Source organism: Sciurus carolinensis, chromosome 4 (assembly GCF_902686445.1).
Source record: "Sciurus carolinensis chromosome 4, mSciCar1.2, whole genome shotgun sequence".
In the NCBI taxonomy this organism is placed as follows: domain Eukaryota; kingdom Metazoa; phylum Chordata; class Mammalia; order Rodentia; family Sciuridae; genus Sciurus; species Sciurus carolinensis.
The window spans coordinates 125839226-125853795 of NC_062216.1; the positions used below are offsets into that span (position 1 = coordinate 125839226).

Consider the following 14570-nt stretch of genomic DNA (forward strand, 5'->3'; position numbering starts at 1 on the left):
TAATTCTATTTGATATTACTTTTAAATAGTGCTTAAAGTTACTATTTACAATCAATTTAATGTTCTCATTGCTTCTATTACCTTCTTCACTAAGGTTCCTCTGATATTCGCTGTGAATCATTAAATCAACATTTTGAGGTCACTGGAAAACACTTTATTTTTCATATTTTCAATTTGCTACTGTACTTCAATTCATTATTCTAGTCCAAATAGCAGATCTGTTAATAAAAATGCACAGGCAAGAAAAATTGATTTCATTTTAGGGAAAAGATATCAACAGTAAACTGCTTTGGACTGAGCAATCAATGGTTATTGAATTCTAGACTCCAAGCTAATATTTCCAGCTCTACAAGGTCCTTGAGACTCCAGTTGCCCACTTAGATTTTAATGAACAAGGTCAAAATCATGAACTGAAATACCAAGACTCTAATAACATATTTTACCTCAGAAAAATTTTGGCCTCTAGGCATCATAAACTGCCAAGTATCTTTCCAGTAAGCCTTTATTAATATACATATCAAAGTTGAAGATAAATATGTCCCTTGGAATCCAGTTGTGCTCTAGTTGTCTACGCTTTGGTACAAATAAAATTAAAATAAACATTTATTAAGCTCTAACTATGGGCTAGCCTAGGAGCAAAGGGACTATAAAGTTGATGGAATAGATAAAATGTAATTGAAAAACTTAGAAAATATAGGGAGTGAGGAGTGAATTTTAGGTTCCTAGTTCGTACAAATTTTAACAGGACAATGCCTTTAACTAAAATAGGGAAGGAAGGTGGAATGAACATGTTTGTGATAGGAGATCAAGGTATTATCTGAGATGATGGAGTACCCAGATGACAGTTGAAAGTAAAGAACCAGAGCTCATCTGTGGTATCTAAACTATAAAGAGGTACTCAAACTCCAGAAAAGACAAACAGCTAAAGCAGGAAGAAGGACAGAAGGAGAAGGTGATCACAGAAATGGGGAAGAACTATGAAAAAGATGGACCTCAGATGCCAAGAGAGAGGGAAGACTCCAAGACCAAAGTCATGAGCCACTGCCAACTTGGACAAGAAGATCAACAGAGTGAAGGAAATTTTAAAGAACTCCTGGTGATGCCTAAAATTTCACTGATGATCTTAGCTGTATCGCTTTCGGTGGACAGCAAGAGTGGAATCCAGAGGACCATGAAACATTTTAACTATGTGCCTTCATTTTGCTTTGGGGATAGGAAAGTACATATGAAATTTTTGGTAAAAGATATTTGGGAGGTGGGATAAGAGGGAATCGGAGTCAAGAGAACTTAGAAGTAGCCTAAATCTTTGGTTGAGAGTATGTATCGGCATGAAGAAGGGAGGTGCAATTTGGGAACAATTTTTGAAGGAAAGGGAAAAAGAGCAACTGGAAATAAAGATAAAAGATTGATGACTGGCATTAAGAGCCCAGCTAAGGCTGGAACTCATAAATCTGTAATGTGGCCAACTACCATGGCGTTGCAAGTTTCCCTTCCAGTAATGTCGGCAGCCTGAGAGCAGGAGTGAAGACCACAGATGGTCTGAAGGAGCCACGGTAGAGTGCTGGCAGACACATGAGGCTGAAGTGTCGAGGGGAGATGAGTTTGTGAGGGGCCTGTTGATGGACCAGGGACTCAGACACCTAATGAAAGAAGAAGTCGACAACATTCTCACAGGGAGAGGGGACAGATAGGGCACTGAAAGGCATATGACTTTAACATTTAGGATTGATGGAGAGTAAGAGGGAGTAACTGGGATATAGGGGATATCTAAGGAGAAAGAAGATATAAAAATAAAGAATTTGATAAAATTAAGAGGTACCAAATGACTTAGCAAAGAACTAGTTATACATTTCAAAAAAAAATGATACACTTCACTATGAATTTTCTCTAGACAGTGTAAAATTTGTATTTTGTTTTTAACAGGAAACAGATTCAAGTCATATCAGGTCATTGCTGAGGTTCACTGTTACATCTCAAACAAAGAGATCCCTGTCATGTTAAGAAAGTATTACAATTTCTGATTATATGAGACCCTTTCAACCTGAAGAAGGAAAAATCAAAAACCAAAACCCCAAAATCTTCCAAATGAAAAGAATAAACAGCTAGTTGTCTGAGACAATTGCAACACCACAAGTAAGACACCTGGACAAAGCCAAGCTGAAACTGGGTTAGGTAAATGACAGAACCTGACACCAAGTTCATTGACCACTATTGCCAAGAATCAGAGTAATATTCACTTGAAATACTAAAACTTTACTGTAAATATTTTTGCTTTATTTGAGAAATATTCCCCATCAGTAAATCTGATATGTGGGCATTTATTCTATTTGAGGGTGAGAAGAACATGATTCATATGTAACTTAGTAACAGAGAAGGCAAAGAAAGGAAACTAGCTCCTATATCACCCTCCAATTCGCATGAACACAAGAATTTATTGGGGACCCCTAGAGAACTCTGCTGTTATGACATATTTACACCCATATTCACATTTTTGCTCATGATGCATTGGTTTCATATATATAGCTTTAATAATGTGAGTAAGAACTCTCAGACAGGCACAAAATGCATTCGCAGTCAGATATTCCAATGGCCAGATGTGGCACAGCTCTCCTGCTTTTAGTTCCATGTTGCTGAGGGGTTAGAAACAAGCCTTAATCAGGGTCTCCACCCGAGAAGGAATCCACTTGCTCACCTTGGCGATAATAAATCCAAGTATCTTCAGGTCCAAACGCACTGTGGTTTATGAACATCACGTTCTAATCTCAGATTCGGTGAGACAACAATAGAGTCATACCAGAAAGTAAGGCAAGTTGTCCTGTTCAAAGCACAATTGAATTCAAAATAATTGAATGAGCAGGACTAAGAAGAAAATTTATCTCATTATACAATAGTTAGTCCTAACTGCAGTCACATTTGCTACTTTTCTTATTCTTAGAGACATGGGATTACATCCAACAGAGCTTATAGGTTTACCAATTTGTCTGGAGGGTTAAAGTTGGGATCTGGAGGCACCTGTGGGCAGACATAAGGAGAGGGGTCACAGAGTGCAGTGTCTGGGTGTTCACCGCACTGCACACAGCTCTCAGTATAAAGTATGGGCTCAAAGAATATTCACTAATAATACCTAACAGACCAGAAAATTGTGTGACATTGGGAAAGTTAATTGGACTTTTTTGGCTCCAGTGTATCTGGAAAATAGGGATAATAATATCTGTTTTGTAGAGTTATGTGTATTAAATGAAATAAAGCATGAAAACGTTTAGTATAGGACCCCATGCATACTAATCTCAGGAACTTTCTAACAAGTGTGGTTGAAAAAGGAAGGCAGACCTAGAAAATCTCATGAAATATAAATGTTTCCTTTCTCCTCCTCCTCCTTCCTCCTCTTCATTCACACATTTCAATTCTCTAACATTGTTGTAAGTGCTGTTTTCTATGTTACATGGAGTAGTAGAAGGAGAGGGCCAGAGTCAGGTTTAGTTTGGATATGGCAAACTAAATCTCTTATGGCCAGAGAATTGTTTTCTAAACTTCCTAATCAACTGGATATGTGAAAATGGACTATGAAGTAATATGGGTAGAAGATGGGAACCAGTGTCCCTCACAGTTTGGCAAGCAAGAAACATCTACCCATGGGCCAGGCACTGCCCAGGTGCTGGAGCATGAAGATGGTAAAGTGGCCCGCTCAACCATCTGGTAAAGGAGGCACACACATGGAGGTAGTCACAAGACCAGGCAGTACATGTGCATGCTACTCACACACACAGAGCCCAAGTCTGACCCTTGGGAAAGTGAGTGGAGTGGCAGGGAGCTGTACTTGGTGGCAGTCTTTGAAACCATGAGAAAGGTTTGAGGGAAAATAAGATAAAACTACACCAACTTCACAGATTTACATACTTATGTCAATCCTACTCTTAGTGGACTATGTAATCCTGAGTTAGATAGCCTTAAAAAAAAAAAATTACTGAATGTTACTACATTGTTGTGGTTAATATGTAAAATTAGAGGGCTGGACTGGAAGGTTCCAACAGTTCTCAACTTTAAGTTTCCTTTTATGCCTAGCATCTTCCAAATGGCCCTAAAAACACCATTACCCAAAAAATTAGGGGTTTTTAAAAATGAAAGAGGCATTGATCCTATAAATCATAAAGCCTCGGTATTGGTAGATAAAACCAGCCATAAACAACAGATTCTAGATGCTGAGAATTCTCCAGTTCTACCTGATAATGAAAGGTCACTGTAAACCAACAAAGGGAAAATTTATAACCAACTGCTGAACACCTGTACATCTCACCCCAAATTTCAGCAGCTACTCACTTAAGGTGACTGTGATTATAGGCCAAGTGAAATGTACTGAGTAAAATATTTTCAAAATAAAAGTTCACACCCACGTCTTCAAAATACTTGCAAAGATGGGGCTGAGGATGTAGCTCAATGGTAGAGTACTTGCCTACCACATACAAGGCCCTGGGTTCAATCCCCATCACCGCAAATTTACATATATACATATAGATGTACTTACAGAGTTAATTTTTTCACGTGTAGGCGACAGTTTAAAAAAAATAAGTGCTAACCACAACTGTGATCATTTGTAAAACTCTCCAGTGAAGCTATTTGTTAACCTACATTCAGTTTTTAGAATCAGCAAGGATGCCACTGTTGGCTTCACATTCTATATTGGCTACATTTGACATGTGCCTGGTTTTATTTCAAAAATGGGGCTTCACAAATCAAATGTTATTTCCTACACCTGAAAATTCATGAACCACATATTGCTGCCAGAAGTGCAACATGAAAACACAAGACCAGCTCAGCAGTAATCAGAAGCACCTGTTTCACAAAATCTTGCCACTGTCCTGAAATTAATCATAAACTTAAAAGTATGTTGCTTAGCCACTATCATGAAAAGCAATTCAGACAATCATCAGAAAATGAAAATTTTTTATATTACACTGGATTTATTTCTAAAAATAAAAGATTAATTCCCTGAATCATATTTAATGAATAGTAATGGATGTAGAAAATAGCAATATTCCAACAAGCAAAATAAGATTCCCTGGTCATCCATTGTTAATAAGATAACAACAGTAACATAGGGTTCAATTTTTCATAAAACAACAGAGGATGGCGATGATGTGGGCTGTAATTAGAAAGACCCTGTGTGAATTTCCTGGCTCTCTGGAAACTGTTTTTGACACAAAATCATTACTATAACATGCATAAGCCATTAAGAATCTCTACAATGTGGTAAATTTCAAAGACGAGGGACAAGTGTGATATATTTTTGTCCTACTGAAAACAAATGATGAACTATAAAATGATCACACATTTTTGTATCCTCTGATTACATGGTAAGTGCACTTTTAGATTAAAAATTGTGCTCAGTGATGGTTAGAACCCAAACACAAAGATTACCACACACTTACTGACACTGTCCTAAAAGCATAACAAACCATTTTAGCATTCCCCTCCCCTTTAGTTGCTCCTAACTCAGCAATATCAAATTTAAAGATGTCTATATGTGATGGTAATAGCAACCCTACCTTTTTGATAGAAAAAAAGTCTTTTTCCAGTAACCGTGTCCCAGTTAGCCAGTGCCACAATTTACCTGTTAATGAAATATTACATAGGTGTGATCAAGCTAACTTTAAATCTGTTTCTCTCTCTCTCTCTCTCTCTCTCTCTCTCTCTCTCTCTCTCTCTCTCTCTCTCTCTCTCTCTCTCTCTCCCTCATTCCTAGGAAGAAATGCATTCTGAATTTCAAACAATTGATATTACAAATGAACATTAAGGAAGTAACACATTCAGAAGATGTCAAGGAAGATGCTGTTTTCGAATTGATAAATACAACACTTTCAACTTCTGAGGGTTTATGGCCCTGCCTCCTCCTAACTAGTTCTTCACACAGTGCCTCCATTTCTTCAAACAGGGCCAGTCTAACTTCTTATTCTCAAAGAGGGCTACCTTAACTAAAAAACCATTTGACTACCTCCGACACTCTATCCCAGAGCTTCGATCTCATTTTCTTCATTGCACTTCGAGCCAGCTTCTGTTCTCTGCTTCCCGGTGAGCTTGCACCTTCTACTGGGGCAAGGGTTTTCTCTGTCCTTTGCACAACTGTGTCTCTGGCACCCAGGGAGGTCTTCCCCAGGTACACATTGATTCTTCCTTGTCTAAAATGCTTGATATCCAAAGTGTTCTGGATCTTGTTTTGTTTAATTTTGGAATATTCATAGATACATGATGAGATATGTTGGGGAAGGGATTCAAGTCTAAATTCTAAATTTATGCTTCATATACAAATAGGCTAAAAGTAATTTTATATAGTAATTTTTCTGTGAGTAAGCTTTGTGATGTATCACACAAGGTCAGGTGCGGAATTTTCCTCTGGTGGTATCATACTGGCACTCAAAAACTTTCAGATTTCAGAGCATTTAGGATTATAAATGTTCAACTTGCATTTGTTAAATGAATAAAGTATTGGGATGCTTACCATAAATTTAATCTTCCTATGCTTGACAGAGTAAGGAATTAAAGAAGAAAATTCAAATATAATACTCTGTCTTATTTTAAATGTTATTAATTATGAGTAACTTATCCATAATCTTATAATATTTTGGAGTCAGTTCTAACAGTTTAGTACAGAGATCTTCAAAGGTTTGGCATATCAACTGAAACTCAACTGAATTTTATACATCTGTAGACCTAATTGCTGATATTTAGTTTAAAGCCATAGATTCAAATAATTTAATTCTACAGTTGAATGTTTCAGACAAGCTTTTTGACTATAAGATTATGTAATAGTTGAGACATCAAAATAGAATTCTAACACTTCAAATAAAAAAGGCAGATAATCAATTGCATTATATATTTAAAAATACCACTGGGAGTGTTTCCCTCTAGTATCAGGCTGAATTATCTGGTGAGAGGTACATGGTGAAGTTTTGTGGTCCCCTCTACAGCCAGATTCAACTCCGCACAGAAACTGGGGACAGGAAATGTTAAGTGCATGTAAGTAATGCTAAGGGAAACATCTTTGGCCCAAGTGTGCCCACTCGCCACCCACTTTCTCCAGCTGTGTGGGCCATGTGCTTCACTGAGATGCAGGCTACTGCCTGTATCACTGGGTGTTTGCTCTTTCTTGGGTCTTTAGTGTCTTACACTGCCAAGTAGCACTCCCATTTTACACCCAAGACACTAAAGCATAGGGACTCAGGTGATTCATCCAAGGTCACAGAGTTCCCTAGTTTCAGTAAGAAAATTAAATTATTAGAGTTTAGAAACTCCCATGGAATAAAATCTATATTTTATTTCTTTCAAATGAAAATAACCCAATAGTCATATTTCTCCAATTAAAAAATAACAAACACTACCAGCTTAGAAACTACACATCTGAGTTTCCATCCTGGTTCTGGTCCTTTTCTCACTACAGAATCTTTAATTTGGGCAGCCCTGGAAACCTCATGACCCAGAAGAAGGGACCATATGTGCCTAAGAGCCTTTCTATTTTTCCCTTCCACCTGTGAAGGCTGATTTGACTCCCTCCCACCTCAGAATGGTTTCTCCTCAGGCAGAGGGCATCAGAGTGAATTTGCAAACTCCTGAGGAACTCTCTGACAGCCCCAGCTTGGTTTACATGTCCATTACCAGACCAATCGCCCTGGGCTAGGAAATAGTATACAATAATGATGACAGTTTTGATCAATCAATAATGACAGAATTGGAGTAGAAATAGGGTATTTTCAATATGGGGGCAGTTCTTCCCAGGGAGGGGAGTGGAGGCGAGTTGGGGCAGAGTTTAAGGGAAGACAAATAGATGTTCACTTCATCATGAAAATGGAAAGCACTGAAATATATTTTTCATTAAATAAATGGAAGGTTTGGTGATCTTTTAGAAATACACAAAAAAGAAATGAAAATTGCCCACATGGATGTGGGCCCAATACAGAGATCTTCTGGGTTTGTATAGTTAAGACAAAAATAGCACTGAAGGAATTACTCACCTCCACATGCCATATGTTATATCCATGAGAGAATAATATGAGTAGAGAGAAGACATGAAATCTTAGTGCCTATCCAATTCAATATAGTGTATATTTATTTGGATCAGGATTTAGATTTTGAACACGCAATGTATTTGTTAGAGTATGCCAGCAACTTAACATATAATTTAACATACAGTTCTGAACTTATTTAAAAGAAGCACAGATTTTTTTCAGTGTCTTGCTCTGCCTGGAAGTGAATGTGTCTACCCTGCAAGGTTTTAACAAATGCTGGATATCCACATAGTTGGAATACTGGGGTAGGATTTCCTGCAATGGCAGGCCTTGCTAACTCAACTCCAAAGCTAGTCCTAATTGATATCTTAAGTTCCCCGAAGAGATACTTATTGGCAAAAGTAGATGTATTTTTAAACCACAGGGCAAATAATAGAAGCAGAAAATACTGTTGCTTGGTCTTTGAGTCATCAGTAATCATTGTCATTAACATCACCCACAAATGAGTTAGTTTGGATTGCAAGATAGACCGAGGAGTTGGTTTTTGTTCAAGAGTTTAGTATAAGAGGATTCAATGTTCAAAACATTAAAGCCACTTATCAAGGAAATCAACCATTGTAATTCATATGTAGATGGATCTCAGGCCTTAAGTATCATTGGAAGGATCAGATCTTAGGAGAGTTAAACATGCATGTAAGATAATGACTGGAGTGTGAACCAGACCCAAAAAGATAATCTGGCTTTTAAACTTAGTTCCGCTGATCAGTGGGCTTGCACATGCATATGTCATTTAATTTGTTGGATAACTTAGTGTTTTCTTTTTTTTTTTTAATCTAAGAGATACTCAGGTGGGACAAACTAGATTCTAAGGTCCTTTTCAACTTTAATATTCCTTTGCATTATTCCACATAGAATAAAATAAAATTTGGAATAATAAAGTTGATGCTACAAAGTACCCAACAAATGGTACATGCTAGCCAGTCATTACCCAAAAAAACAAAACAAAACAAAACAAAACAAAAAAACAAATGTACTATAGATGGAAAACAATTCTTAGGAAAGAAAAATAAACAGGATTGTCATAAAATAACAAATTTGCACTGTTTCCTTATAATTGATGTTGCTTCTAATTCTTCTGGGTTTTCTTGAGTCAAACAGCTGAGGCTTGAATCATCCAGGATCTCACATCCAAGACCTGTCAGTTCAATGATCACTGTTTTCAACACAGAAATGAATGGCTGCTAGGCACTGAAGAAGTAAGGATAGCCTACGAAACATGCTTTCCTCTCTTCTTCCCCCTCCTCTCTCCTCTCTCCCTTCATACCCCAAAGGCTGAGAAAGGCAACCGCTTCTTTGATTATATGCCAGCTCTTGTAAGTATTATAGCAAGGATCAGCCATCTTCCCAAAGTATGTCAAAATTCTCACTCAATCCTTTTCATACATTTATTAAGAGAGAAATGCTGTTCCTTAGATGCAGAGAGGGTATAGTTCTATGAATTTATAAATAAAAAGGTTTAATGTTAAAATTTAGTCAAAGGAACTAGTAAGAAATTAATTGTTTAATCACCCACACCAGTGCCTAAAAATCCTCACACTACAAACACCCACCACTAAATTTTTTTTGCTAAGAATAATAATGCACAATATTTTCCAATTAAAGAAAAGAAAGTGAAGCATTCCTTTTAAAACATAATTCAACATGTAAAGTACTTTAAAGCCTGAATTATCTAAGGATTTTAAAGTTATTAAATAAAATAACTTAGCTAACAATGTTTTATACACACACACACACACACACACACACACAAACTATTGCTCAGTACCTATTGAAATAGGAAAACAAAAACAAATCAACAAATAAAATAATTCATAAAAACAAATGACCTTTCTCCAAAACATCTATACCATCATCATGTTCCTTCCTCTCTCTAGTTTCCCTGAAAGGACCTGAAGGAGGAAAAGTCAATGGGTCACTAACAACTACCTTAAGCAACTTTTATGCACAGTTTTCCTCCTGCAGAGGTGACTCAGAATGAAATGTGGAAGAGCAGTTACCAGGCAGAAAGCCCATGCCTAATTCAATACCACTGCATACATGCAAAAGGTACCAGGGTCTTAGGTAAGAGATAAATAAATTTCCCCTTTTCAAGTAGTTGAATTGTAAGAACGGTGTCAGGTAGAATTTTTTATCAGGGATAAGAACAGTCCTAAGAAAATGTAAATATATTATGTGTTGTATTACTTGAATTTGATGTGGCTAAATAAAAATATATAAACAATAGAGTAATTTTATTTTTTTTGTAAGGTAGTTTAAATAAAATATGACCTGAAAGAGCCTTTAAAGAAATATTGCTATAACACTTGATGGAAAACAAATAAAACCACCAAACATAATACAATTGAATTTTAGGGTTCTCTTTTAGCTCTTTGTCACATTCAGGATTATGGCAGTTCTATAATCAATGCAAATTTTTCTTAAGGAAAACTGCCAAATGATTCATCTATGTGAGAACCTCAGATAGTAAATGGTGCTCCTTGGTAGATACAATTAAATACAAGATGTGATCTAGGATTTACCAACATATTCAGAATTCTGTAGCTTTATGAAAATTCTTCAAAGTTCCTTCATACTCAATGATAGAGTATAATCTTAAAGTGACAGGAATCCCCCCACTAACAATTCCTACCAGAAAGTCAATTCCTTCAAGATACTCAGGTAAGTTTGTTTGTTTGTTTGTTTGATCCCAGTTAAAATCCTTTAGTCAATACCTTTATGCCAAGAGGGGCACAACGGCATGTGCCTCAAGTTCCAACTGCTCTGGAGGTTGAGAAAGGTGTATGGAGAGTTCAACACAACCATTTCAAAAAAAAAAAAAAAGAAAAGAAAAAGAAAGAAAGAAATAAAGAAGAAAACAAAGAACCTTTAACCGAACTGTTAGAAATTATGTAAAATTTAGAATTATATATTCTACACCTAGAAAAGTCTTCAGGATAAAGCCATCTTATGTCACATTTTAGGAAACTAAATCCCAGAAATGTTTGGTGATTTGCCCAAGGCACCTGTCTAGTTTATTTAAACTCCAGAATTATGATAGGACAGACGAGTAACAAAAGCAGTTTTTTAAAGAATCAAATATATTCATCTTCATGTACATTTGCATACATCAATTCTAAATCAAAATGCACAATAGAAGAGACATTATTTAGGATAAAGTTGAATATCAGTAAGCACTTGAAACTGTACAAGAGAGGGCAGACTTATTGGGGAATTTTCTAGGGAGTTCTTTCTACCTCAGTCTTTCATTATCATATGTATGAAGTTTCTCTGGTAATCTGAACCAACAGGAAAATTCACAAGACAGAGTTAAGTTTCAAGAAACAAACAATACAGGGAAAAAAGAATGCCACTTCTATTTTATCAGTGGTGCCAATAACCATGTGAATGTCATTCAGGAAAGTCCACCACATTCTATGCCTTGATGTGAACAGTTTTTAAATCACAAAGAAAACACAGAGGGCATAAACTTTCAAATTATGCCAAAGACTAATTAAAACAGAGAGACAAAAACAAAACAAAACAAAACAAACAAACAAAAAAAAACATATAGATAGCAGATGTCATTGAATTCAACCATAGTACCCCTTTGAGAGGGTTGGCTGTAAGCATTAGTCTCACCCTTCAATACTTTTCTACAGCTGTTAAATATAAATGGATGTCTCCCCTACCCAATTCAGAGAAGCCCTGAAACTGTAGCCAAAAGATGCACTAAGAGGACATCATGCCATATGACACATCTTTAAAAGCTCTATTTGATATCTGACAAAATGCCAAATCCCTAGTGCACAAGTCTACTGTGACATATTCTGCTTATTATGTAGCAGTTTGGAGTTGGAGATTCAATACACATCTAACTCCACAGAGTTATAGCCTGTATAATGGGTGCTTCCTGATAAATCACAGGTGAAAAACATGGGTTTCACATAAAAAGCAAATAACTTTATGGTTAACATCTTATCCTTAGCTTGACCTTGACAAACCAGATAAGACATGATTCTTTCTGAGTTATTGCACTTGACGTATAAAGACTACGACCTGACTTATAACATTTTCTTAATAGTTTTGAAGACATTTCTTGGATACCTCCATAACATTTTTCCTTGTAGATACATTTTGTAAACTTAGAGTTCCTCTGTTGTTTTATAATATTTCACAAACTAGTAGAATGCAGGTATCTAAGGAATTTTGTTTGATTCTACTTGTACAAACGTGTCATTATACTAATCTGAGGCATAAACTTGACACAGGGTATACAGATTGCAAGAAATGCGTACAATGAATGCCAATATAATTAAAAGTACTTAAGCTTCTTTTTTTCCAATTTCTGAATTTTCAATATTACTCATAAAAGCTGACAGTATTTTTTTGATATGACACAAATCTTAAATTCTAGAATATATTAGGAAAACTAAATTTAGAAAAAAGAGACTCACTACATTAGAACAGATTATTCACATACAAGCTTTTTGAGAAAATTATCTTTAAAACTCAGAGATTACAAATTCATAGCCATATTACTCAAGAAAATATCAAATAATTACAATTTTGCTTCATTGTTTTATTGCTACAAAGTGAGTTTTCAAATCTCAGCCTTTATCAATCACAGCAGAATTTCTGGCATTTAGAACTAATTCACATGACTTTCAATGCAACTGAAATTGGGATCTAAATTATTTATCAGTCAATGCTCAGGGGTTGCAAATGGGATATTCATGTTAGAGATCAAAAGGCCAGAGAAAAGTAGGATTGGAGTGCAAATTTACAGACTCCTATTCAAGAAGATCAGAAATAAGTTTTAATTTTTAAAATATAGATTATACATAGCTGTCATCTACCTCTTTCTCATTTGGCACATAAACTCAGTGATCTCTGCTTCCTCTTTGCACCCTGAGGCATTCCTGGGCATTTTAAATCTATCGGGACCCATCCACACCTCACCAGGAATTAAAACACTGACAGGTACGAGAAAAATTGTAGTTCTCTGCTATTTATTAGCTAATTTATGAATGTCTCAATATGAATATGTTATTTTATTTTACGGTTATTGCTGCTTGTGGCTGACAGCAAATAAGAATTCCCTTAATTTAACAAAATTATGAACAAACATCACAGAAAAGCATTTGAACTCCCTTGTCCAAACAGCATTTCAGATTACAGAAAACTGTCTAGAAGTCTTAATTGGAAGTGTTCATCATCAGTACCAACTTGAACATGAACAATTCTTTCTTCCATGAGCTAGCCTTCCCAATTTTAAAATGTGGGAAAAAAAATACACAGCATTATTGAAAAACAAGTACAACAGAACATATTTTGACCAATTACTACATTGGCTTGCAAGATACCTTTTTGAATGACTCATTGAAATAACAATCAATTAATTACATCTAAAATATTAACGATGTGTCTAGACCTATGGCTGGTTATACTGTCTAGACCCTATCTGATAACTATTCTTGCAACAAATCAAGTAAAATGTAGCACTTCAGTACTTACAGACTTCTCACAGAGAACACCATCTGGGGAACCTTTTGCATTTAAGATTAAAGCTGCACACAAGGTTTATTGTTAGTCCCAGCAAGCAAGAAGGAAGAGGAGAAGGGTGGAGGGAAGTGCTTACTTCGAAAATGCTCCGAAGCGTAATAATAGACATCCTCATAACCCTCGTGGTAATCCTCTTCTGGTCGGTACTTTTTGCCTTTTCTTCTCCTAGATCTTCGGATCTGCTTGACAAAACCCAGGAAACGGTCCATCTCTTGCTCACCGTGCAGCCAGGCTCAGCCAGCACCAGAGCGCAGAGACAACCCAGCTGCTTGGGAAGCCGGTGGAGCATGAATGACCAACACCAAGCCTGGGGACCAGACGCACTGCCTCGGATCTGCCTCTATGCTACCATTAGAGCGGAGATTTTAGCCATGGAAGAGATAAAAATAAGAATGCTATGGAGTTTACCTTGACAAGATTTCTCATTTAGTTCAATAAACTGTCAAATCTGCAATTTTAAAAAGGAGAGGGAGAGAAAGTGAAATGATAATGAAAGTCTAGGAGATAAAAAAAAAAAAAAAAAACCAACAACAGCAAAGCTTTGGACTTCAAACAGTTTCAAAACAAAAGTTCAAGAGATTCAGCTGAGGCAAGAGGAGTCCCAGCACTAGAATGTCACTATCCAACCTCTCCATCACCAGGGGCGGGGGGTGTAGGAGAAGAGGGGCGGGGAAACACCAGTAGTCAATGGACTGAACCAAAGAGAGAGACGAACTGACTTTTTCCTACCTACTAATCCCACTGCCTGATTTTAGCACCTCTTCTTTCAAAGCACAGCACATGCTTGGGAAAGTTCTTGGAAAGCTATTGTTTTGCAATGGGCAGACTGAATAACTCTGGGCTTTCTCACATATCACATTAATGAGCAGCAAAGTGGTTCCATCCATATGCACAGCCCTCTTGCTGACAAGAGTGTGCTGTATGTGTTAATTGGAGCAGCAGGGAGAAGGCTCAGCAGCTGCTTTCAAATGA

At 36.6% G+C, this 14570-nt stretch overlaps 1 protein-coding gene across 7 annotated transcripts in view; it reads right to left on the reverse strand.

The window, feature by feature from the left end:
• Grip1 (glutamate receptor interacting protein 1) overlaps positions 1-13995 on the reverse strand; it is a 379314-nt gene extending 365319 nt beyond the window's left edge. For 3 of the 7 annotated variants that reach the window (XM_047550567.1, XM_047550566.1, XM_047550563.1), the window contains exon 1: positions 13675-13994. In XM_047550567.1, coding sequence (XP_047406523.1) covers positions 13675-13807 — 133 coding nt within the window. In that variant the 5' untranslated portion in view covers positions 13808-13994. Of the gene's footprint in view, positions 1-13674 lie in introns of all 7 variants that reach the window. The other 4 variants (XM_047550569.1, XM_047550568.1, XM_047550565.1 and 1 more) reach the window with 2 other exon arrangements.
• Between the last annotated feature and the right edge of the window lie 575 nt (positions 13996-14570).